General features: G+C 45.0%; 3 protein-coding genes across 3 annotated transcripts; 2 read left to right on the top strand and 1 right to left on the bottom strand.

Moving 5' to 3' along the window:
- The first annotated feature begins 2,362 nt into the window (after nucleotides 1–2,362).
- On the top strand, nucleotides 2,363–2,866 carry LOC135401342 (uncharacterized). Its single transcript, XM_064633734.1, has one exon. It carries the CDS (start codon nucleotides 2,363–2,365, stop codon nucleotides 2,864–2,866), a length of 504 nt encoding a protein of 167 aa, XP_064489804.1.
- A 5-nt stretch (nucleotides 2,867–2,871) lies between these two features.
- Nucleotides 2,872–3,812, top strand: LOC135401277 (uncharacterized). The gene is made up of 2 exons (XM_064633610.1): nucleotides 2,872–2,973; nucleotides 3,171–3,812. Exons 1-2 carry the CDS (start codon nucleotides 2,872–2,874, stop codon nucleotides 3,810–3,812), a joined length of 744 nt encoding a protein of 247 aa, XP_064489680.1.
- Nucleotides 3,813–13,146: 9,334 nt separating this feature from the next.
- Nucleotides 13,147–14,650, bottom strand: LOC135401196 (uncharacterized). The gene is made up of 3 exons (XM_064633494.1): nucleotides 14,579–14,650; nucleotides 14,269–14,349; nucleotides 13,147–13,920 (listed from the first exon to the last, which is right to left on the bottom strand). Exons 1-3 carry the CDS (start codon nucleotides 14,603–14,605, stop codon nucleotides 13,147–13,149), a joined length of 882 nt encoding a protein of 293 aa, XP_064489564.1. The 5' UTR covers nucleotides 14,606–14,650.
- Between the last annotated feature and the right edge of the window lie 414 nt (nucleotides 14,651–15,064).

Raw genomic sequence — 15,064 nt, 5'->3', positions numbered from 1 at the left:
GAGGGGATTATAGAAGGGGATTATAGAAGGAGGACAAATAGGTTGTCACAAATAGCTGTCTTTGCTGATGTTATGATTCACTTTTCCGACGGTTTACCGAGAACGACAAGTTGAAGCATTTCGGGTAGATATCGGGTTTTACCCGAACTCTTGAAAACTTGTTTGGGGGGAGGGGGGAACTATTGTGAAAAATCGGGTTTCACCCGAAAACGAAGAACCCTACTCATGCACATACCAGATTCACCACGGAATTGTTCATTGGAGACAACCATTGATCATTACCAGTCATAACTAGAATTGTAGCTCAAGAAAAAAATGTCTAAATGACTTTGGTTAGGAATAATGACAAGATGTATTTGACATGGTCATGAGATGCCTACAACTTGCGTTTCATTTTTGGCTGGGGCCACTGCTGGTTGGGTATTACTGGGAGCCTTCTGTTTTGGCAACTAACATATGACACGTTTATCTTGTTTTTATTGTTTAGGAAAGCTGTCATGGAACGGTTTCTACAAGGCGGTATCCAGCAAACTTAGAAACTTGTTAACTTATTAAGATGGGAAGGTGTCTAGGTTCACATGTTTACTGATCTAGGCTGAGTGGGTTAACTAAAAAAAAATACAGTGCCAGTGTTTGCACCCACTTGACCCAATCTTGATCATACTGTATGTATCATCACATGCTGTATGTAATGCACATAAATTGAGCTTTAAGTACAACATGTTGCTCACAAATGCAAAGGCACTGCAGCTCCGTAAAACAGTAACATGCACTGCCAGGTTATGAAACAAAAAGGGCTCGACTAGACAGCAGTGTCTTCAATATAGTGAAGGTGTTGGGACTTTGGGCACCGAACACTAGGGATGCTGCCTTGGCGGCATTTGTGTTCAGAGCTGTGGGATGGATACAACCTTTTAGGATTCTCTGTGCATGATCCTGGGATAATTGTGAATAGTGGACTGCTAGTGAACATATGGATAGTGGACTTCTGAACAGCGAACATGTGCATAGTGAATACCAAACTTCCGAGCAGAGCACATGAGCAGTATTTTTAGGGAGTGGGAGGGTGTTGGCGTGATGAGAAATTATGTTAGGAGCAGCAGAACAAGTTGGGAGACATGTTCAATTTCTCCTCTTTTTTTCATTACAAGCAAACAAAAGAGATTATTTATTCATGTCACTAGAGTAATACTTGCAATGTCACACAGCAATGTCGTTTCCACGAAACCCCCACATGTTGCAGGATAAATTACTTGCTTGGGCTTCATGCATGTCGTTGCAGTTAGACGGCAACAGTGAAGTCCCTAATTCCGTGTAATACATAAACATTACAACTGTATTCCCCGTGTTTTGCCGCTGATAATGGCCTTTTAATATTTCCGTTTGCTGTGCACAAACAACATATCAATTATGGTAGCACCATATCACTAGAGTTACAACTTTTTGGTTTTCCTATAGACTGTGTAAACACCTGCCAGAAAGCTTTAAATCGATGAGATTTTTTTTAAAGTGTTGATTTTTCTGTGCTTAAGAGCATAATTTTGATTAATTCTGGTCCCATTCACTGCTATAACGTTCAGATTGTAGGGGGAAACTCGAAGAACACACAGCCTCAACAATACAAAGACATCTATTGGTTAGTCGTATAAGGTCACCAGGGTGGGGAGGGGGGGTATCTTTATTATGTAAAAAAATAGGAGGGAAAGGTTAGCTTGCGCCATGGCGGGTTGCTATTCCCAGCAAAGAAAGGCAAACAGGTTGCTGGCCGTGCTCACGGGAGCAAAAATTTGGGCAAGCGAGCCAGCTCGAGCAACTGACTGTTTCCCCACCTAGAAACGAATAATTTGGTAGAATGATGCAACTATGCCTCTAGTATTTATATTCCGGAGAGCATTTTGATAAACGGAAGCATTTTTGACTTAAGAGGCATGAAATTTGGTGTCCTCGTCTACCGCGCAAGCACAGGGAACCAACACTGTTCTACCTAGAAAAGAATGCTTTGGTAGAATGATGCAACTATAGCCCTAGTATTTATATCCCGGAGAGCATTTTGATCAACGGAAGCGTTTACGAGTTAGGAGGCATAAAAGTTGCTGGCCTTGCTCACGGCAGCAAAAAATTGGGCAAGCGCGCTAGCTCGAGGAACCGACAGTTTCCCATCTAGAAACGAATAATTTCGTAGAATGATGCTGTAGCGACCCCGCCAGGCACAGCGTCATCTGCGCACGCCGATCTTCGTCGGCCTCTGCGCACGCTCCCCGCTCGCTGCGCTCTTGCAATTAAACAGTTCTCGTTCCACCCTTCAACTAGAAGGTTCTCTCTCTTCCTTCACTGGTGACCCGAACCGTAGAACACAGCTGCCATGACCTCTCCGGCGCCGACGATGCCGGACCCCGCACCGCTGGCGTCGCAACCTTCCACTCTTCATGCTGTAGCCGTGAAGATTCCGCCTTTCTGGCCAGCCGACCCGGCTCTGTGGTTCGCCAACATCGAAGCGCAGTTTGCCCTCCGAGGCATATCTGCACAGCAAACAAAATTCTTTCACGTCGTTGGAGCGCTTGGCCCTAACGAAGCGTCAGAGGTCAGGGACGTCATCACCAACCCCCCAGCAGCCAACCTTTTCGACGCGTTAAAAGACGCGCTCACGAAGAGAACGACAGCATCTGAACAGGAACGCCTGCGACAACTGCTCACAGCTGAGGTCCTCGGCGACAGGAAGCCTTCGCAGCTGCTGCGTCGGATGCAGCAGTTGTTGGGCGATAGGGCCTCATCCTTGGACGAATCCATCCTGCGCGAATTATTCCTGCAGCGTCTTCCGAACACGGTTCGCATGATACTAACAACGTCGAGCAGCTCGAGGCTTTAGCGGAGATGGCGGATAAGATGATGGACATTGCGCCGCCAACTGTTTGTGCCATATCTCCACAACCCTCTGCACCATCACCGTCGGACTTCCAGGAGCTGCGTGACGAAGTCAGCCGCCTTTCCGGCTTAGTTGCATCAAGCCTACGCTTCGGCCGATCGCGAAGCCCAAGGCACCGCAGCCCTCGTCGCGGCAACTTCCGTCGCCGCACACCATCGCCTCTCCAGCAGTCTGCAAATCCCGATGAGTGCTGGTACCACCAAATTTTCGGAGACCGTGCGCGGCGCTGCCAGCCTCCCTGCTCCAGACAGGGAAACGGGAGCGTCAACAACTGAAGACTGTCAGTTTAGTTGACGCAGCCCCAAGTAGTCCACGCCTCTTTTACATCACTGACCGCGGCTCTGGCGCCCGCTTTTTGGTTGATACGGGCGCGGAGGTCTGCGTCATCCCCGCCTCTCGAGACGATCAGAAGCGCACCCCACCTAACGCCAGTCTTCAAGCTGTCAACGGATCCCCTATTACGACTTACGGCGAAAAACTCGTTACACTCAACTTTGGCCTACGCCGCGTTTTTCGGTGGATTTTTGTGATTGCCAAGGTACCCCAAGCCATCATCGGTGCCGACTTCTTGGCTCACTTCGGGCTCCTGGTCGACATGAGTCGAAGAAGGCTAATTGACAGAACCACCAGCCTTTCGGTTCAAGGGGTTGCCGTCACCTCGCCACTTACCCCAACCATCCGTCGACTCGAACCGAAGACTGACTTCGAAGCTATTTTGCACGACTTTCCAGACCTCACTCAGCCACCAAACTGGAAGCTCCCGGTCAAACACCACGTCGTGCACCACATTGTGACATCGAGCCCGCCAGTGCACGTTCACCCTCGCAGGCTGACGCCAGAAAAATTCAAAGTGGCTAAAGAAGAATTCAAGCACATGCTCGAGCTCTGAATTATCAGGCCATCATCTACCGACTGGTCTTCGGCTCTCCACATGGTCAAAAAAAAAAAAAAAAACAGGTGACTGGCGGCCATGTGGGGACTACAGACAGCTAAACCGGGTTACTGTACCCGATCGCTATCCGATACCACACGTCCAAGACTTCGCGGCAAATCTGCATGGCGCAAGACTATTCTCGAAACTCGACCTAGTACGCGCTACCACCAGATCCCGGTGGCGCCCAAGGACATTGGTAAGACCGCAATAACCACGCCGTTCGGGCTGTTTGAATTTTTGCACATGCCCTTTGGACTCCGGAATGCGGCACAAACTTTTCAACGGTTCGTCGACTCAGCGTCATCTGCGCACAGCGTCATCTGCGCACGCCGATCTTCGTCGGCCTCTGCGCACGCTCCCCGCTCGCTGCGCTCTTGCAATTAAACAGTTCTCGTTCCACCCTTCAACTAGAAGGTTCTCTCTCTTCCTTCAATGCAACTATGCCTCTAGCATTTATATCCCGGAGAGCATTTTGATAAACGGAAGCGTTTTTGACTTAAGAGGCATGAAAGTTGGCGTCCTCGTCTACCGCGCAAGCACAGGGAACCAACAGTGTTCTACCTAGAAAAGAATGCTTTGGTAGAATGATGAAACTATAGCCCTAGTATTTATATCCCGGAGAGCATTTTGATAAACGGAAGCGCTTACGAGTTAGGGGACATGAAAGTTGCTGGCCTTGCTCATGGGAGCAAAAATTTGGGCAAGCGCGCCAGCTCGAGCAACCGACAGTTTCCCACCTAGAAACGAATAAGTTGGTAGAATGATGCAACTATGCCTCTAGTATTTATATCCCGGAGAGCATTTTGATAAACGGAAGCGTTTTTGACTTAAGAGGCATGAAAGTTGGTGTCCTCGCCTACCGCGCAAGCGCAGGCAGAAAGAAAGAAAGATGAGCCTCCCCACTTTCCAAAGCCAAAATAAAGTTGTTGTTGTTGCCTCTAGTATTTATATCCCGGAGAGCATTTTGATAAACGGAAGCGTTTTTGACTTAAGAGGGCATACCAGCTCTCCGTCCCAATGTATTTCCTATGGAACAGTTTTTATGCTTTCTCTCGGTAACCGCCGCGCAGATTTTGACGCGGGTGTTTTCATCATAAAGAGGAAGACGAGATGAAGAGCATTACGCTACCATATTTCTTATATACGTCGTATGTATTTTACGGCAACGTCACGAATGCGAAAAAAAATACACAATTTTTCTCCTCCCTCTTTGAAAAGGTTTTATTAAACTTCTATAGCCATTTCGAAAAAAACTTTCCACTTACTTTCTCTGGAATTGTTTCAGGAATCGATAGACATCAAATTTATATGTCTACCACTTATAGTTTTTATAAAAAAGCATGAAACGTGAGTAAGCAAAATCGCCCACTCAAAGCCCCGTGAACGGCGTCATTCTGTGTTGCCATCTGGTGACGCGACAGCAAAACCGCGCGGATCGTATCCTTCCGCCGAGCAAGCGTGCGCGTGCGCACCTGACCGTCCTGTTGGCTCCTCTGTCCTCTTTTGCTTTCCCGGACCGCTGACTTAGGGCATGACCTTGGAGACCAGAACAAAAGCTTACTTAGCTGCTCGTAAAGGGATTATCGTCTGAGCCAGCATTGTCGCCAACAACCAGAGACCAACAACCGTCTTCTTTTTTCGGTGCGCGTATAGAGATTTGAGATGAGTTTATTAGCTTCACATGAAACATCAATTTGCCCGATTTTGACGTTTCGGGTTTGTGCTTACTCAGTCAACTGTCTCATAAGGCTAACGAGAATCTGTCGTATTTACGATTAGTGGAAGGCCAACTTTACAAACATTCCAGTAACGATGAAAGATGAAAGTCACTGAAAAGGTTAGCCAGCTGTAGGGATCGAACCCACATCTACTGGATTGCCGGTCCAGGGCTCTACCAATCCAATCCAATCCAGTAGATGTGGGTTCGATCCCTACAGCTGGCTAACCTTTTCAGTGACTTTCATCTTTCATCGTTGATTTCTTAGGCAATTTGAGGCTTTGTTTGTATCTGTCCCTTGTGTGTTGTTCCAGCCTCAGAACATCAGTTTATCTCTGTATTCCAGTAACGTTCAACAGGACTGCCCTGTAATGTTCGTAATGTTGAAACAGCGATCAAGCAAATTACACACGGATAAATGTTCCTCAGGATAACTGCATTTAGAACTGCAACTCTCTTTGTTCTTCTCTTTCTTTCTTTTATTGATCGATTTATTTTTATTTTTATCTTATTATTATTTTTTTTTTTTCGTCAACGCTTCACGTGAACCAATGAGAAAAATCGATCAAGGGATTGCTGCACAATTATTTCCGCCCACGCAATGGGCAACCGTCTTTTCCGGAACCCAAATTCACGTTCGCGAAAAAAGGAAAACCAACGACAATGCTCGATTGCTTCGAACGATGATATGCCGTGTTTAAAAGTCCGACATCACTATTTACCACACAAAGTCAACAAATTCCGATGAAAAAATGGCTAGGAAGCAAGCGAGCTGCTGAAGATGATGCATGATGTCAAACCCCGAGACTAGGGAACACGAAGGGACAGACACAAACAGCTGTTTTTGAGACTTCGTGTTTGTGTCTGTCCCTTCGTGTTTCCTAGTCTCGGGGTTTTACATAATGCATCAAATTTCGCTATCTGTCCAAGTCATTTTAGCGAACGAGATCCACATTTTTTGCTCTTAGGCTTAGCGGGGCGGACGCGACGGAACAGCACTTTAGGTAGTTAATTAATTATTAGGTTAGTAAAAGTTTGGTGTTTGCATTTTCATGTTGATGTTGTTTATTTTTCAACGGGGACTTCGATTACGTTATTTTGAGATACGGCCAATTTATCGATATCGGTTCCCTGGATTTTCCATCTTTCGACAATTCTTGCTGGTTGCGCGTTGGATGACCCAAAACCTGTACCCGTCGTTCTTTGCACCGCAAACAAAGGGAAGCCTTCTGAGGAAGATAAGGAACCCCGGGTCACTGGGGATTCTCAACTGAACTAGTGACTCTACGCTGAACCAGCTGAACGAAAGGTCTGGTGTAATGTGAAGTACCCTGCGAAAACCAAGGAGTGTCTAACAATATAGTACCGGGTAATAATCAGTTCATTATGAGACCTAATTTGTGCTCCGAGACCTCCTCGCGTACATAAAGACGGAGTTCGAAGAGTTTTAGGAGCTTCCTTCTTCTCCTTTTTTTATTTCTTTTTTTTAAAATAGCTGTTGCTAAATGCAATGCATTTACTTAGGCTGACTGAGTGTAAGTATTGAGCTTATCAAAAGGCCGAAAATCATAACGTCGAACTATCAGAAGGCCGGAAGCCAAAAGACCAAAAAATCATAACGTCGAACTGTCAGAAGGCCGAAAATAAGAAGGCTGAAAATGGAAGCGGATTACACACAGATAAATGTTTCTTAGGATAACGGCACTTAGAACTGCAGCTTTATTTGTTGTTTCTCTTTCTTTCTTTTATTGATCGATTTATTTTTGTTTTTGTCTTTATTATTTTATTTACTTATTTTCATGAACTCTCCACGTGAACCAATAAGAAAAATCGATCAAGCGACCGCTGCTAATTTCCGCCCACGCAATGAGCAACAGTCTTTTCCGGAACCCAAATTCACGTTCGCGAAGCAAGGAAAACCAACGACAACCAACGACAGCGACGGGGGAGGGGGGGATATATTTATTAGACCAAAAGGAAAAAAAAAACGGGCTAAAGGTCAATCAAACGGGACGTCGGCTTGCTATTCCAAAAATACATAAATAAATAAATAAAATTAAGAAATAGTAGATAAATGAAACTGACGCGACGGAACAGCACGTTAGTTAGTTGATTATTAGGTTAGTAAGAGTTCGGTGTTTGCATTTTCATGTTCAGGTTAGTCTTAGTGGGCGTTGGCATTTTCCGCGCAGAAATAGCCAGATAACATTTATTTACAGTACCGTATTTTCCTGTGTATAACGCGCACTCGTGTATTACGCGCACCCCTAAAAATGAGCCGAATTTGAAAAAACTTCCATGTATAACGCGCGCCGCAATGTTGCTACAAGCTTCTGTACTGCCACCAGTATACAGAATAAAGCAAGGCGGTGTATAATATATGCATACGCAGAAATAGCCAGATAACATTTATTTACAGTAGTTTATTTTTCATCGGGGACATCGATCACATTATTTTGAGATACGGCCAATTTTTCGAGACCGGTTCCCTGGATTTTCCATCTTTCGACAATCCTTGCTAGTTGCACGTTGGATGACCCAAAACCTGTACCCGTCTGTCTTTGCACGGCGCACAAAGGGAGGCATTCTAAGGAAGATAAGGAAAAGCTCCGGGTCACTGGGGATTCTCCGCTGAACTAGTGTCTACGCTGAACGAAAGGTCTGGTGTAATGTGAAGTACCCTGTGAAAACCAAGGAGTGCCTAAAAATATAGTACTGAAGTTTCCGGGTAATAATCAGAGCGTTATGAGACGGAAATCGTGCTCCGAGACCTCGTCGCGCGTCGAGTTCCTTTCATTTTATCATGTACATTTATACATAAAGATGGAGTTCAAGGAATTATTCCGAAATCTTAAGCTGTTTGGAGAAGGCGTTTGATCGAAGACCGCTTGGTCGCAAGCCGTTCGGTCGCAAGCCGGTTGATGGACGCCGTCTGTTCGAAAGACTTTTTTTCGAAGGGAGTTCGAAGCTCGCAGCGTGTCCTTAGCACCTCTTTTTCTGTAACTTTTGATTCGAACATATGGAGCATGAGGCAATCAGTGTCTTCTCCTTTTTTGTTTGTTTCTTGCTTTTGCAGCTAAAGAGGGGAGACCACTGGTCATTTGCAGAAAGGTTTTATTGGTCATTCACGAACAGTATAGCCTTCTGGCTTTTTACTCTCTCCCGCCCGAAAGGAAATAAAATTGAATAAAATTGAATTGAATTGAATAGAACAATGCGGAAGTATCCCGCGTAGCTGTAGGACACATACCGAAGAAAATATCTTCAAGTTGGGAGCAGCCAATAGTCTGTGCTTCTTCTGGGCACCCTTTTCATTGCTGGGATCCGAAATGGGATAGTGATATGTGCACGAAAGGCACTCGAAGTATAAATGCTAAGAAGGAAATTTCGCCATAGTATAAAATACAGATATTGTATTAACAGACATATAAAACTTTTGATCAATCTTGTTTATAGTATGCATCTGCTCCAAACGAAGCAATAAAAAACTCAATCAAACGACCGCTGCCGTTTCGATCAAACGGTGTTCGATCAAATGACTTTCAACCAAATGTCCCGCGTTCGATCAAACGGCTTTCGTTCTTGCGTAGACGATTTCTCCGGGGCATTTTTCTCTGGGGACGGTTCTTCCTGGGGACATTTTTTCCGGGGATGAAAATCTGGCATCGCGGGCGAGCTTTGATTATATGAAACGACTTCTCCGTGATCATTCCTTCATTTGGCAACTAGCGCTCATATTCATCTCTGGAAACCCCAATTCTGTAATTGCATCTGTGTTGCCCTTCAAGAATAGTAAATTTCCTAAAATACGCATAAATTTGGCTCACATGGTGTCCAGTTCTTCAGCTTTTCCACGACCGAATTCCACGTTTTCAAGTTTATCAAAAAGTGATATTAAACGGTAGGAACAACTTATTTATTTACACATGGTAAACAAGACTTTCGTGCACGAGACTGCACTTCTTCAGGTTACAAAAATATATAAACATGGTACAGGCACATATATACAGTTGAAGGGGGAGTTCTGGCATGAGAGATGCTTCTCATGCCAGAACTCCCCCTTCAACTGTATATATGTGCCTGTACCATGTAACCATTGAACCATGTACCATTGAACACCAGAAGAAAGGGAGTCCCCTGTCACTGGGGTTGTCGACTGACATCATTTTTCTGAGCGGGTATAGACCTTTATTTTCAACATACCATGTGCGCCGCCATTTTGTTGCGACTCCAGCGCCGCTGTGCGGGCATTTCTTCTTGGTGACTGCGGGTCGCTCGTTCCAGCGCATGTAAGAAGCGATGGCTAAGGTGTTGTCTAGCTGTTTGGAGGTTCCTTCCTCGTTAAAAATCGGTAAGTACATGTTTCTCGGCATGATAACACTTCTACAAACTTCTCGGAAAGCATTAACCTGAGGGCTGGAACCGGAGACACGCAAAAACAACAAGAATTTATCTGACGCACAGAAATCTTTGTTGCTTTTCTGCGTACCCGGTTCCAGCCCTAAGTATGCACGAAGATGTCTGCGCACTTTTACTTCTGTCGAAGCATTAATTTAGCGTGCAAATATGCCTTTAAGTGCTTTTGCGATGGCGCGGTTGCTGTACGGCATTAACATTATGTTGCAGCCAATAGATAAAGTTTTAAAACCCTCCTAACACGCTCACGTCTCCACGAAAAATAAATGGGAGATACTGAACATAGGATTAACATCTGTTTCGCAGCCTTGGTAAGCATTTGAACTAACCACTCTGTGCTTATATGTGCTTTGTCGTTTTTTTTATTCTGTCTTTGTCATGATTGCTGCGCCGATCATGAGTCCAAGCGCTTAGCGGCATGCAGTTAGATTATGTGACGTTCGCTTATGTCTAACGCCTAAATAACACGTCGAAGTGTATCGTGCTAGAAATCGTATCTTTTAATCGTTCACGGACATCCTAATCAAGACCTCCATTGATTCGTTAGTACACGTCTTCCAGTGTGAATCTACGATTTTTTCTTCATGGTTGTTGCTCATTTCCTACATAGGTACTCACGTGCTACCCCATCCAAAAACTGTCAATGAGTCTGACTGGGTAGATAACATGAAGTTGTGGCCCCCACTCCAAGAGCACCACATAACATATTATTTACTGAAGTCTAAAGCCTGTGACCTGGAGGATGTCCAAGCTCTTAAGAGCCTGGACTCATACAATTATTTAATTAGTGGCAAAGTGGGGCGGCTTCTTGTCTACCAAACAGACAGTGACACCTGCTTTCTAAAGGGAACGGTTTCACCTTCCCAGGCAGATGAATATCGGACGTACCAGGCGTGGGTGTGCGTGACAAGCGACTGTCGCGTTCTCTGGAGCTCCTGCACCTGCAAGGTTGGCTTAACAAGAGTATGTAGCCACGTTGGTGAGTGTTACATTTCTGTGCTAACATACAATGAGACTCATCACGATTACCAGACCATAGTACATCCGGGCTGTGTCATGGAAGTCATGTGTCACAATGGGGCTGTCTCATAAATATGGCACAGAATGCAAAACCAATGCTGGTGCCAATTACGTGTCTACCTACGAGTATTAGAGTAACAAGCAAGCAATCTGATGTTATTGGAAGCTTTTGCTCTAGTTTCGTAAGGCTGGAACACACATAAAAATGAACCTCGTCCTCTCGTCGTTTTTACATGTGTGGGTCCGCGTGTTCCAACCTCCTCAGGCTCAAGGAAATGCATCTGACAAAAGAAAAAAAAATCTCATTTCAAATCGTTTTCTTGCTTGCAGCTGCTATACTATGGAAAATAGAATTTGCAAATCGGAAAGGTCTCACGGGACGAAGTTGCACGGACAGGAGTGCCAGTTGGAAGCATGGTACCAAACGAAATGTCGTACCATCACAGGTACTAGACATGGACTTCAGCATGGCAAAGAACATCAGGCACGCATCACCCACAAACAGAAAGGTCTCAGTGCCACGTTACGAGGACCACAAGACATACGTAAAAGCTATGAAAGAGAGTGAAATAGCACCGCTGCTTGACATCAGAGGCAGTTTGCTGCATCAGTCTGTTTTTGCCAGTTTGCCATCAAATGTGCAGACTAGTTGTTGCAGTCAAAGGGACACTGTGCCTGAACATGGTTCCCACAATGAACCAGAGTTGTTTGCGTGTGAGTTGTGCTTTGAATTCTACAGTGAGTGGGTGAAAATCGAAGAATCGTCAAGGCAAAGGCTCATGAAGTTGACGTGCCAACAGAGTGGTGACCTATGGCCAGCAAGTCGTAAGTTTCGACTCACAGCATCAAACCTTTCCAAAGTTCCCCGCAGAAAAGACACTGCGCCGGACAAGTTCATAAAGTCATGCCTGTTCAGTACGTTTCGGGGCAACAAGGCAACGAGTCATGGAAAGAAATTTGAACCAGTCGCAATGAAGGCCTTCGAAAATAGCTATGGTGTTTGCGTGGAGCTGTGTGGAACAGGGTGTGAGTGCAACTCACCCATTCTTATCAGCAAGTCCTGATGGACTGGTGGGCACTGACAGTATTTTGGAAATAAAGTGCCCACATACAGAAGACTGTGTGCAGTTTGTTCACACCTGTAAGTACGATGTCAGGAGGGACACTGATGGTAGATATTACCTTGCTAAAGAAGGAAAGAATGGATACTACATGCAAGTTCAATTTGTGATGTTTTGCTCTGAGAGATCAAAATGTTACTTTCATGTATGGTCAGCACTGAATTCTATTATAATTGAGGTGACCTATGATGTAGAGTATGTTGCCATGCATATCACAAAGTTCAGTGAATTTTACTTTAGGCATTATTTGCCCAGGCTTGTTGATGCTGTACATTCCAAGAACTTGGCACTCACTGATGAATATAAGGTACTGTGTTCAGAACGGTAAACTCAGAACAGAATAAACTGCAGGTCACTGGAACACAATGCTGTCCTTTATTTCCTATTACAACTGCACCTTTGAAGTGGTTGCGTGCTTTTTGAGCTTCATTCATAGCAGCATTTGACTGTAGGTTCGGCCGTGATGGACTTGTCAATGTACTAATATAAAATCTATACACTGTGTGCAATAAGGTGATATATAGTGAATGTGCATTATTATAGTATGCGCACTATGTACACTATATACACTAATCTGTGCGAAGCTCATCCTCGCAATGCTTGGGAGCGATTAGTGGACCCTTCAAGTTACACAGGCCTGCACATACTACAACTATATTGTTCATTAACTTCTTGTGAGTGATTGGAAGTGCACCCTTCAGGATCCTGTATACTTTGATGCGATTGATCGCACGCTCAACATGGATTCTCAGTCTAGAAATTCTCCTGGACACTGTCGCTTCTGCCTCAGAAAACTGGCTCTTGCCTCTTGAAAAAGCTGGAATATTCAGCTTGACTCCCTTTTCTTTCATTGAGTTATTTAGAGCAAATCCCCTGTCGGCCATGACTTCCTGATCCTGGTATAAGTAGTTTGCAAACCCGGAATCTTCAACAATGAACTTGTCGGAAGCACGCCCACCATATGCATGTGAGACGAACATGATAAATCCATTTGGTGCGATGGCCACCAAAAACTTCATGGTGTTGCAGCTCTTATAGTGGCTGTAGGTTTGTCCTCTCGAAAGATCCTCTTGGGCCGTTGCATTGGAACCTCTGTGCAGTCGATGATGCAGCTGGTGTTGCCATATCCGCTAGACGTAAACTGTGACGGCGTAGTTGCAAGAATTGTCTCTAATGGTAGCCACACTACAACTTTCCTCAGAATACCAATACTTAGAATACCAAGCATTTCTCTGAATATTTTTCCTGCTTGGGCAAGTGAGATGCCAAACCGTATTGCCAGGTCAAAGTACAACAACCCGAGCCGTAGCCTCATTAGGGTCAACAATACTTGATCACCCACATTCATTGTGATGGTAGTCTGGGCAGCCAGACTCACTGTCGTCACGAGCTTCCAGAAGCCATCGAGGCTAAGTCCTGTGTAGAAACAGCAAAGAGCTTCTGACATATCTTCAGAGGGTGTCTTCTGTACTGTCTGTGTTTCTGAAGATGTCGTCATCACACGCAGAGCAGCATACGAATGTTCCTCTCTTATGCTGTTGTAGGGGTCTTCCCATTGCGTCCCAATATCACGAACTGTAGGTTGAACTTGGCAACTCTGGTGACTCCATTTTTCGTGCCTATCAGAGCTGCTTTCTATTTGTAGCAAGGACTTCATGCAACGAAGGTCAAGGGGGCCAACATGTTGACCATGGTCACCTGCCTCTTCGAATGGTGTAGCATCATGGGGCTCACATTCAGCATTACTTGCAAAGGTTGAAGACGACGACGTGCATGGTTCATGGCCGACCTGTAAATAAGAATTTTTCATGCCTTAGACTAATTTCAAATATATTGCTTAAAATTCATATAAAACAAATGCCGAATGATGCCATGAATGTGTGCAGTATCCACAGAACGTTATGCCTGAGGTGAAAAAAACAAAGAGAATCACATCAGACAATTTTTGCATTTTTTTTCTTTAAACGCACCATTGCATATAAATAGGAGTGTCCGTATTCCATTCCTCATGCATAAGTTAAACATGCACATATATTATGTGACAAAAATGCCAGGTGATCCCCACGCCACTCCCAAAACACAGTCATGGTTATGACATTAGCTTAAAGCAACCGCAGTTATCACAAATTTGTCCTACCCCACGGTTTGCAGGCTCTCCTGGTGCATTGCTAACAGTGGCCTGAAGCACCCTAAGGACCGGCCTCCTCCCATGTGTCACCTGCAAGTACTCACAGCAAAGGTTTATGTAAATAATGATCAGCAATAAATGCCAACTTTGTGAGTGCAGCCTCTTGATTCACCTGTCTCCTATTTTAAGCACGCACGACAGTAATTATTATCTGGCGTAAAGCTTATAACCATCTCCTGATATAAACGTGGTATGATATTTTCGACACTCACGATTCTTTCTTATCTAAGGCTAGGATTTGTTCTAGGATTTTACTCACCTTTCTTGGGTATCCCAGCTTCAACATGGGGCATGGATTTATGTTCGTTGGTCTTCCGTCGATGAAGTGTACAGAACATACCTGGAATTAATCGACCATGAGTATGTGATAAGGCCTCGCAGCAAGACGATGGTAATATGTTTATTGCACCTACTCGTGAAAACTTGCTTAGCACTCGTGAAAACTTGCTTAGCAGTCCTTCCTGGTCAAAGCGATTATCCACTGTCGTCGTTTCTCGGCGGCAACAGGAAACGCGTGCAGCGAGTACACCCCGCACATACAATCGTGTCGTTGGCGCTGATGAATATCACAACGTTCTTGTAAAAGAAGCTTGCGTTTACGTTGGTTGTTGGTGCAACCGACGACGGCACAGTGCCGTCCGGAGGAATAACCGCTGTACATGACAGCTCGAAACCAGGCGTATATAGGCTATCGTATTGCACAGAAACGCTACCGTCACATGCCACTCCACAAGAAAGGGGCGTG

The sequence above is a fragment of the Ornithodoros turicata genome, chromosome 1 (assembly GCF_037126465.1).
Source record: "Ornithodoros turicata isolate Travis chromosome 1, ASM3712646v1, whole genome shotgun sequence".
Classification (NCBI taxonomy): Eukaryota; Metazoa; Arthropoda; class Arachnida; order Ixodida; family Argasidae; genus Ornithodoros; species Ornithodoros turicata.
Note: the sequence above shows the minus strand (reverse complement) of the source record. Positions and strands in the feature narration are given on the sequence as shown.